Source organism: Saimiri boliviensis, chromosome X, assembly GCF_048565385.1.
Source record: "Saimiri boliviensis isolate mSaiBol1 chromosome X, mSaiBol1.pri, whole genome shotgun sequence".
NCBI classification, from domain to species: Eukaryota; Metazoa; Chordata; class Mammalia; order Primates; family Cebidae; genus Saimiri; species Saimiri boliviensis.
In genome coordinates, this window is record NC_133470.1 from 1,690,434 (window position 1) to 1,701,536 (window position 11,103).

The following is an 11,103-nucleotide window of genomic DNA, read 5'->3' on the forward strand; positions in this document are numbered from 1 at the left end:
GATGCCAGGCCTGATGAGAGGCTGAACTGGAAAAACGTGCAAAAACAACTTGTGGGTGACTCAAAACCTTCACAGTTTTTAAAAATCATGTGTGTAAACTAAATTTAATTTGTTCACATCAATAAAGGATGGATTTGGCATTTTCAGGGGTATAGTCATGACAACCACTTCCGTCTTTTTAACTGGAGGTTCTGACAAACATTTCCTATGTCCATTACTACTGTCAATCAAGAAAAATGGCAGGACAAGTCTCAATCATTTTAGGACGTTTATTTGCCAAAGTTAAGGACGCATGCCCAGGGGACAAGTGTATGCCTTTCTCTGAAGATGACTTTGAGGGCTCCAAATTTAAAGGGTAAAGGGTAGGTTATTAAGAAGTACACAATTTTCACATAAGAGGTGGGTAGGGAAAAATAGTTACTCATGCTTTTGTCTGGCTCAGTGAATATCCATTTTTTGTTTCTTTTTTTTTACATAAGATGACATAGACAAACGAGACAGAGCAAAAAAAATGCAGGGAATCTGCCTTCCCACTAAGGTAATATAGACAAAATGAGGCAGGGGAACAATCAGATATGCATTTGTGTCTGGTGGGCCAGGGGTGACTGCACCTTAAAGATAAGCTATCGACTTACATGGCCATGGTGAAATTTTAACAGAAACACCGTAGGGTAAAGATCTTGGAGCTCACTAGGAATTTACATCTCACATACTTTAATAATTGAAGAGAAAATGTACAGTCATCTCAGATGTAAAAGAGAAAGTGTTTAACAAACGTCTACCTATGTTCATAGTAAAAGCTCTCTGCAAATTAGTACAACAGGTAACCTTCCTATAGGCAATAAAGGGACTGTATAACAAAAAAGAATTTAAAATTATTCCTCCTGGTAGATCACCATTATGCAGATACACAAGTAGAAAATCAAAATGAAAAACAATTGATTGCAAGACTAAAATCCACAAAATTCTTGGGAATAAATCTAATACAAATGTGCAAATCTCTATATTAAGAAAACTGCATAACCTTAATGGAAGGATATAAAAAAACCCTGAATAAACACAGATGAGTCACATGTTTATAAACTGAAAGACATAGTAGGGTAATAATTTCCAATTTCTTAAAATGGATCTGTACTTTCAGCTTAATCCAAACAAAAGTCAGGTTATTTTTTTAAAAGCAGGCCTTTTTTAGGGGAGGGAGGATCTAGAACAGTTAAGACAAGTTTTAAAAGAGCAAAGTTAGAAGATTTTACTTAATTTTATGACTTCCTTTAACATTAGAGGAAATAAGCTGGGTGTGGTGGCATGTGCCTGTAGTCTCAGCTTCTGAGGAGACTGAGGCGGGAGGATCACTTGATTGGAGGGCAACCTGGGCAACATGGCAAGACCTCATCTCTAAAATAACAATAATAAATTAGTGTAAGCAATAAAAGTATGGCATTTGCATAGATAGTTTAGATATTGACCCGCGTACCTAAGTATGGTCTGTTTATTTCCACAAAGGCACCAAACCATGACGGTGGAAAAACAAATGATTTTAAAGCAGTAATGATAAAAAATGCTATACTTATGAGAAAATATCAATGGTTTGTGGATAGAAAATAGAGAAAGGTGGTACTTAAAGGTATCTGAGAGATACTAAAGTCTAGAGATTGCTGTTTGGTATGGGAAAATTAGAGAATTTGACTGCTAGTAGAAAAGGTTGCAATGATAAAGGCAAGGAATTACATACCAGTACCTCACGATATGTGAAGCAATTGTCCTTATTACACAATTGACAGTGTTGAGTGTATATCTACAGAGCAAAATGCTACTTAAGAAATCCGCATCAACGTGAATCAATGCATTTTATTTTTCCCCATTGAATTACTTGTGGGCACTTGACATTTATGCATTTTCTCTGAGTTTATATGTGTGCGTAAAATATGGAATGTAATGTTTGTATCAGAAAGCGTAGGGAATTTTCCAGCCTAAAGACAATTTATACACTTACCCAAATTTCAACCTCTTTTTGCGCAGGTGAACTTCAGTCTTGCAGAGCCTAGCACTAAAATAGCACTTATTAAGTGTATCATGCAAGGTGTTTTGACTGCACAAATAAATACATACGTGCTTCATCAACATGTTTCTTGTTTATTAGACATGTCCTAAGAGGTGATTTTGTGATCTTTCAGGGGCTGTATCTGAACCATGGAGATGCAGAATTGTGAGCTTATGAATGCATGGCAAGTTGATCTGTTGCTCAGTGGCTGAAGATGTAAAATAACCAAATTCCAAGACAATGCTAACATGTCAAATTGTTCATTTACAACGTACATCTCTCACTGAAGCTAGCATTTTAAGAGAAACGTAAAACAAGTGCATTCTCTCTCCATGTGTAGACCTGTATGGCAAAAATGATAATCTGGGTTTTTCTGTTTGTTTGTTTATTGTGAGAAAATAGTAGGAAGGATGAACTAAATTATGTTAATAGATCAGACTGAGGTAATTTACTCTGTCATCCTCCAGAAGAGCAGTGCTTTACACACAGATACACACACATTTATTCCTTCAGAATTGAGCCTCAAAAATAAACTGAGAACATGAAAAAAAAAATGAAGTCATCTTAAATGTATTGGATGGTCCCATTTCAATCTGTAACTGTCTTTAATGTCTCAACTTATCTAAAGACATTCTGTGTCTATTTTTTTTTCTTTTAACTCATCTGTATTTGTTACAACTTTAGGCAGAATGTGACTCGAGCACTACATTTCCATCCACAAGACTGGCTCTGAGTTATTTTTGAACAGCTTATGATATGCTTAAGTAGGCTAATAACTGCTCCTCCAAACAATACTTTTCTTTGGAAAACAAGCCCTATAGAGAGTTCCATCAAGTTGCTTCAGTTTAACCTACTTCTAGAGGACTAGTACATGCAGAATTGGCAGCTACAGGGGATGAAAAGTTCAGAAAGTAGATCCTACAAGATATAACAAATATTTTTCTTCTAAGCATCAAGGTATAGCTTGGGAACACTTCGATAACAAAATTTGGCCTACTAAGGAATCCGGCTTGATAGCTAAACACTTTAGACCAACAAGTTAACATGTTACATACATCTTACAACACAGATTACCTCGATCTGTTCATGTAAGCCAATGTGAAACTAAAAGAGCATTACTAGCTCTGCTTTACTGCCTAAAGTATCACAGAATCACTTAGAAGTCGACAGAAATCTTTATCTTCCCCTTAAAGTAGTTGTTGTCATGCCATACAGACTTTCTATTGTTAACAAAAATAAAGAAAAACATCCTTAAAAATATATTATTAGAGGAACTGTAGAGTATTGAACAGGTAAGTCATCCCTCAGCTGGAGCTTAGTCTACTTCTTCCATGCGTGATGTGTCATCATCTCCTTCGAGGGGTGGCATTTCTTCAGTTACAGCTGCACTGGTATCATCAGCAGTAGGGTCATCTTCATCAATACCTAGACCAAGTTTGATCATCCAGTAGATCCTGTTAGCAGGTGTCTGGGGATCTTTCAGACTGAAGCCGGAAGACAGGAGCACAGTTTCATAAAGCAAGATGACCAGATTCTTCACAGACTTGTCGTTCTTATCAGCCTCTGCCTTTTGCCTTAAGGTCTCGATAATGGAATGGTCAGGGTTTATCTCCAGGTGTTTCTTTGCTGCCATGTAACCCATTGTTGAGTTGTCTCTTAGGACTTGAGCTTTCATGATCCTCTCCATGTTTGCTGTCCAGCCATATGTGCTTGTGACGAGACGTCACTGATCGGCTTGACACAACCACCTTTTCAACTTTTTTTCTCCAATATGTCTTTCGTGATTTTGCAGAGGTTCTCAAACTTTGTTTTTTTTTTTTTTTTCTCTTCCTGTTTCTTTTTCTCTTCTTCATCCGCTGGAAGTTCCAAGCCCTCTTTGGTGACTGACACTAAAGTCTTCCCCTCAAATTCCTTCAGTTGTTGGACACAGTACTCATCAATGGGCTCAATCTGTGCCTATTAGAAGGAAAACCAGGCCAGGTGTGGTGGCTCATGCCTGTAACCCCAGCACTTTGGGAGGCCGAGGCACGCAGATCACAATGATATCCATTGTCTGTATCCAGATTGTTGCAGGAATGGTGGCTGGTTACTGGTTCTTTGTTTTCTATTTACCAATCAGTGCAGGTTTCCTTCCTTCCTTCCTTCCTTCCTTCCTTCCTTCCTTCCTTCCTTCCTTCCTTCCTTCCTTCCTTTTTTGACATAGTTTTCTCTGTAACCAGGCTGGAGTGCAGTGGTGCAATCTCAGCTTACTGCAACCTCTGCCTCCCAGGTTCAAGTGATTCTCCTGCCTCAGCCTCCCAAGTAGCTGGGATTACAGGCATGCACCACCACACCCAGCTAAAATTTTTATATTTTTAGTACAGAAGGGGTTTTGCCATGTTGGCCAGTCTGGTCTTGAACTCCTTGCCTCAAGTGATCTGCATGCCTCAGCCTCCCAAAGTTCTTGGGTTACAGGTGTGAGCCACCACACCTGGCCTGGTTTTCCTTCTCATAGACACAGAATGTCTTTAGGTAAGTTGAGACATTAAAGACAGTTACAGATTGAAATGGGATCATCCAATACATTTAAGATGACTTCATTATTTTTCATGTTCTCGGTTTATTTTTGAGTCTCAATTCTGAAGGAATAAATGTGTGTGTGTGTGTGTGTGTGTGTGTGTGTGTGTGTGTGTGTGTGTAATATTAAATTCTCAGTTTCCTAAGCACTTGGAGGAAACTTCACTCTCCCTCCTAGATGCATGGACCACTTCCAGATTGTATAATTACCTCATGCCTATCTCAGTCCTTTTTGCTTTCAACTGCTTTTGTTCAGTTCCGGCCCTAAACTGTTGAGTAATTTTTCTGCTCTGTGAGACAGCTGACACATTTTAGTTGTATACAAAATGATTCTCATATTCATTTGTAGTTACGGAGTTGTTAGGCAATTTATGATCCCTTTGGATGTAAGATATAATAAAACTGAAGGTCATTATCATTATGAGAATCGTTCTCCCTTTTCTGAATGGCTCATGGTACTCTGATTTTGTAAGCAATGCCTATAACCTTCTCTCTAACCACAAAGTCAACTGTCTATCCTTGTGTTTCAGTTCTTCTCGCTGTATAGAACAAATGCCTCTGATATTTACGTCGATGAACAGAATTGAGATCTGGAAAGCATTATTGTGTTTGCACTATTACACATGTTTAATCAGGTGCAAATATGAAATAGGTACATGTTGAGGAAAGGTTAAACTTTTAAATCAACTGCTCACCTGTCTACAGGAGAGAAAACAAAATCATCTAACAAGGAAAGTTGTCCTTATTTATAGTTGAATGACTCCACTCAGCTATATTAATGTGAAGATAACATATTTACATGGGAAAGAGCATCAATTGCCTAGGAGAGAGAGAAAGGGGAATAAGCGTGCTTTTTATGATGCTGTTAAGGTTGCGTTAACCTGAGCTGCCCATAGTGTGGAAGAAATACCTTTGCAAGAAAGCTGAAGTACTTTTAGAAGAACAAGGACAAAAATACTTGAAGGATGTGGTCTTCAATCAAGTCCTGCAGTTAGTGGAAGGGAGCAGCACAGCCCAAACACAAAACCTTATGGAAAGAAAATAGGCTTAGTTTGGTGACCCAGGTGCAACATGAGAGTCCTTAGAATTGGGGCAAGCTACTTTGAAAAGCTACTGCATCAATTCAGCTGATGCAGAAGAATTTATATTCAGTATTTACATTAGTATAAGTACTAATTATATTAGTATTTAGACATGCTGAATTGGTGTTTGTGCTTCCTGGAATATTAACTAAGTCATACCCTATGAATCAGTCCAGATTAAGTGTTCAGTGGACTTCATGTGGCACCGAGACAATTGCTCAGTTCATTGATCAAAAGCTAATTTTATCTCCTTTCGCAATTTGGAAGAAGACAGGTGATCCTCTTTTTAGAAGCTGTGAAAGGGGTCATATAGAGAAGATTTCAGAGAAAAAATATAAAATACCTTGTTAATTAGTCTTGTGAAACTGAGCTATCATCAGAGTAAGAGAGAGAGAAGAAGAAGGGAGAAAATGGAGGAAGAGGAATGGGGAAGTGGACAGAAGAGAGGGAGAACCAGAAACAGAAAAGCAGAGAGAGAGGAGAAGAGAGAGAAATAGGGAGAGGAGAGAGAAGAGAGAGACCTCTATGTGTTCAAAGATGGTGAAGAAAGTTATTCAGTAATTACAAATGCGTAATTACAGAATCCCCTACTTTTTAGGTAGTCATTCCATCAGTTTTAAGAACCTTAACATAATTTAATTAAAATTACCTAAATTAGTGTCTCTCTCTAATGTCACTATTTGTGTTTAAAATGGCACCACCATGTTAAGTTTAACCTGTAAAGTTCAAAACTTAATCCAATTATGACCCAGGCATGAGTCAGTTCCCGAATGCTAACTCTAAACAATTTCTCCTATCAAATGTCTTTGAAAAAAAATCCAACCAGGGAACAAACTTACATAGAGAGATGAAAATGTCACAGATTTACTGGAAGCTGTGACTTATACACTATCTCCTCTTGCTTTATTAGACTCTAATTAACTTGCTAAGTATGGAATCAAAGAAGAAAAGGAAATATACCAGTAAGGTGACGGTTGGATACCTCCATCCCCAATAAAAACAGACTTACCAAGCTAACTTAAACCTCTAGTTCATATAGCTCTAAAAGAGACATTGTCACAGGACTATCTGGTAAAAGACTACAATTGGACTCTTCATCTTTCATTTTTTGAAAAGGTGTGATTGGTAAGTACTACCTTTCTTTATTGGTATATGGTACCATCAGAGGTAGCGAAGTGTTCTGCTTGCTTTGAAATCTAAAGATTTCTACGACATATAAATGACTTTATAATTTTCTAATTTATTTCCATTTGTGTTGATTGCATAACATATATCTCTTGTCTTAAATTTTCAAAAAATATAGATAAATATTTCTTAAAAACTATTGGAATTTATTGACTCTCCATTCGAAAACCTAATACTGAGGAATATATGATCTTACAGAATGTATTACCCAACATAGAGTTTTTTATTAATTGTAGAATCTTATTAGTAATCTACAGTTTTCCAATATTTATTGAACGTTCTTCTAAATCTGTGAAGATTCTCTATCTATATAGAGAATCTTTTGAATCTTATGTATGGAATATCTATATATTTTATACCTGTGTATAGAATATTTTTCTTGCCAAATTGACTTGTAATTTACTGGCAATCATTTCTATAACAGAGAGTTTAATAAGATAATGGATCAAAATGTATAATATCTATAAGTATATTATTTACATGTAAATCTCTTAAGATGCTTAACATATTATTATATTAAAATAATGTTATGTTCATCTATAAATACAATCTCAGTAAGATTATGCAAATTTAAAAAGATGTTTTTTAACATCTCTTATTCTACATCTTAGTACGTTTGAGAATTTTCTTTGCGATAGTAAGGTACTGAATCTCAAATAAATTGTTTAAATGCACAAAGATTGAAGCTCTGCACACAGTCACTCCTAATATATCACTATTCCTTCATTTTCCATTTTAATCTAGGAGCACTTGTTTGTTTGGGTTTATTAACTTTGAAACTGCTACCGCAAAAGAAATGTAATTTGCCATAAGTAACTATTGAACACTCTGATAGCTTCAACACCAAGAATTAGGTGCTACTTAAAAGAGGTTATTAATGACACTCTGATCACATCCTTGGCATGATCATTACAAACAAATTTTATTTTAAAATCCAATTCTATATCACCTTAGAAATAAACTTTGGAGAGGCTAATCTTTAAAATGAATAAAAAAGATAACATTTAAACCCTCTAGCAATAGGGGAAAAATGACAGAAAATCATGGATTCAGTGTTCAGCTACCTTAAGCAGGTATTTTCCTAGGATTTCCCTCCTACAGATCCCATAAGTCTAAATTCAGACAAATTTTGTTTATTTAAAGAAGTAAACTGCATGATATGCTTGCTTAAAATATTTCAAGATGTCTTTAAAAAGCCCTTCGTTGGCTTGGTGAGGGGGCGTATGCCTGTCATCGCAGCACTTTGGGAGGCCCTGGAAGCAGATAACTTGAGGTCAGGAGTTGGAGACCAGCCTGGCCTACATAGGAAAACCCCACGTCTACTGAAAATACAAAGATTGGCCAGGCGTGGTAATGCACGCCTGCGATCTTAGCTACTCGGGAGGCTGAGACTCAGCACTTGAACTCCAGAGATGGAGGTTATAGTGAACCGACGTCATACCATTGTACTCTAGCCTGGGCAACTAGCAAGACTCCTTCTCAAAAATAAATAAATAAACAAACAAATAAATACAAACAAATTTTTAAAAAATCCTTCATTATTTGGTGTGCAGAAATAGTTTTCCTCTTCACTTGGGACCAAAGTGACTAATAGTGAAGAATGGCTGTTTTCTCCTTTCTTTTTGGGAATAAAGGTAGAAAGTTAATTGTAGGACACAAGCTGGAAAAATCTCACAGTTGGATTTTTCTATGAACAAGTTGTCTTGCATAGTAAATCACAAGCATAAATGGTAAAATATTTTCACATATTAATAAGCTCTTAGCTTGTAGAGTGAGAATTTTGTCCATTGACTGATTGGCAATTTTAGTCAACTATTGTTATAGTAAAAGAATCTTCATTCAGCTCCCCTGTATAGAGTCTTTATAATGTATTTGTTATTATTATTTAACCATTTTTGTATGGGGTTTTGTATTAAGTTTTCTTATTGATTTTTACTTTTTTCATCTTAGGATTTAGATACATAGGATCATTTTTTAGTGGTATGCATAGAACATAATGTCTGAGAATTTTTTTCACTTCTCTCTGTTTAAGAATTCTTTTAGAGCAAAAAGATATGTAACCCTGATGTTTTGAAATCTATCTATATTCTCCTTTGTGGATTATGTATTTTATAATGACATAAGACATGTCTTCCTAACCTAAAGACATACATAGCTTGTACTGGATGTTTTACTACCAACTACAATTTTACTTAAAAAAAAAAAAGAATAGTACATGGTATGACAGAGGTAGAGTATTGTGTTGGGATGTAAGGAAATGACTCAGTCAAGGGAGATTTTAGCACAGAAAGTGAAGAGAGAGAAAAAATATATCTGTGGAGGGCATAGTCAAAGCAGAGAAAACATCAAGCACCAAAATCTTAACCACAAGAAAGCGAGGAGGTGATGGATATGTTAATTAACTTGATTTAATCATTTGATATTGGATACATATCAAAACATCTCAGTGCACACCAGAAACATATACCATTTTTATGTATCAACCAAAAAAAAAAACCCAAATATTTTAAAAAATACATCATAGACTAAGGAAAACAAAAACAAAGTTCTGAGACAGGATGATACAGAAGTTCAATGTAGTTTGAGGGGAGTAGGCAGGAGTAATTTTGATAAGTTGTCAGAGAAAAAATAACAGTGAGACTTCATGGGCATTTTATAGGCCATGGTAAGTGCTTCTACTCAGCCATGTAGGGGTTGAGAGTGAGATTGTGACCTTCTCTCTCTAGGCACTTTCAAACTTCTAAAATTTATTTAAAATCTTTTAAATTTATTTCAGCAATAAGGCGTATTTTACTTCTCTCCTGATTGGTTCACTTCCCCTGCAGCCGTAGCCATCCAACTGGTGAATTTGTTATCCGCCTCAGCAGAACGCAGGTGCTGGCCATCAACAGGAGAGTTATTCTCTGTAGTAACAAAATCGAAGAGAGACACGATACTGTTTTTCATCTTTAGGAAATTGTACTATGCCTTCGTTTGCTGCTCCCATGGCTACAAGGTCACCAGCCTTAGGGGTGGGATCTGATAGATGCTGTACCCATATTTTGGTTCCAGGGATTAAGCATGTGATACCGTAATGGTCCTGTATCTAGCCTTTGTTGGGGCAGAGACTTCCTCAGGGGTTAATTGCTGACAAGGTACTACTAACAACTGAGCAATCCGCATCTGTGGTTTTATAGCAAAAGAATCTGGAAGGGTATTATATAAAATGACCTTTAATTCTCCCTGGTAATCACTGTCAATTATGTCCCCATGTACTGTAATAACCTGCATTGCAAGACCTGATCAGGTTGTAATCCACCCGGAATGTTTGCAAGGTATTAGAAGTCCTAGGCTGGTGGCTATCACGTATGTACTTTGGGAGGGCTTTAAACTATGTAAGTCCAAACCAGTGGCTTCTACTCTACTTCTCCAATGTAATATGTCCTTTGGGTGGATTTTCCAGCATTTTAGCAAGAGAAGTCAGACTAGCACACTTAGCAATTTGTAGACGTGGAGTAAGCATTTGGCTTAATGGGGTCTAACATGTTGTTAATGGCCAATTATTTAAAGTTTGTAGTTCATCCGGACGGATGATCCTTCTGTTTTTTCTAACTTACCTTGCCCTAATACCTTTAGCTGTTTTTTCAATAACCCATTCTTTCTTTCAGTTAAGCCAGGTGCTTGCAGGTGGTAAGGGATATGGAAAATCCATTCAATGCCATATTGAGTGGCAAAGGCTTGTACAGATTTTCCCTTAAAATGAGAACCATTGTCTGTCGGGATTTGTATGGGAACACCATGTTATAAAATTAAAATACTTAAAGTCTTGATGGTATTAGTTTGATTAGCATTGCGGTAGGTGCATGCTACTAGAAGTCTATCCACGGAATACTATCCATGGCGGTGCGTAGGTACCGACACCCTTCGGAGAGCAGCAATTGACCAATATAATCATTTTGCCAAATTTGTCCAGGAATTTTTCCCCTATGAATGTGCCCCATAACTCTTGAGGAATTGGGTTGGTTTTTAACTGTTGGCATGTACTGCATTGGGATAAAATTGTGCGAACCACATCCTGGAGTGACAATATCCCTCTTTGCTCTCCGCAAGCCACAGTTCCCTGGACACCTAGATGGCAGCACCTGTGATGCACCCATTTCTTGAGCGCAGCCCAATCCGGTTCTTCCGGGTCCCAGTCTGCAGTAATGTGGAAAATTTAGTTGTTAATATGCTTGCTGATTAATAATCTGTCAAAAGAAA

At 36.9% G+C, this 11,103-nt stretch overlaps 1 protein-coding gene across 1 annotated transcript; it reads right to left on the reverse strand.

Annotated features, from left to right (window-relative positions):
* Positions 1-3,264: 3,264 nt before the first annotated feature.
* On the reverse strand, positions 3,265-3,743 carry LOC101043894 (heat shock protein HSP 90-alpha-like). The gene has a single exon (XM_074391551.1). The coding sequence runs from the start codon at positions 3,726-3,728 to the stop codon at positions 3,357-3,359; it is 372 nt and encodes a 123-aa protein (XP_074247652.1). The 5' UTR covers positions 3,729-3,743; the 3' UTR covers positions 3,265-3,356.
* Positions 3,744-11,103: the final 7,360 nt, after the last annotated feature.

Coding starts and splice junctions, on each gene's coding strand:
- LOC101043894 (XM_074391551.1), bottom strand. CDS start 3,728: ATGGAGAGGATCATGAAAGCTCAAGTCCTAAGAGACAACTCAACAATG.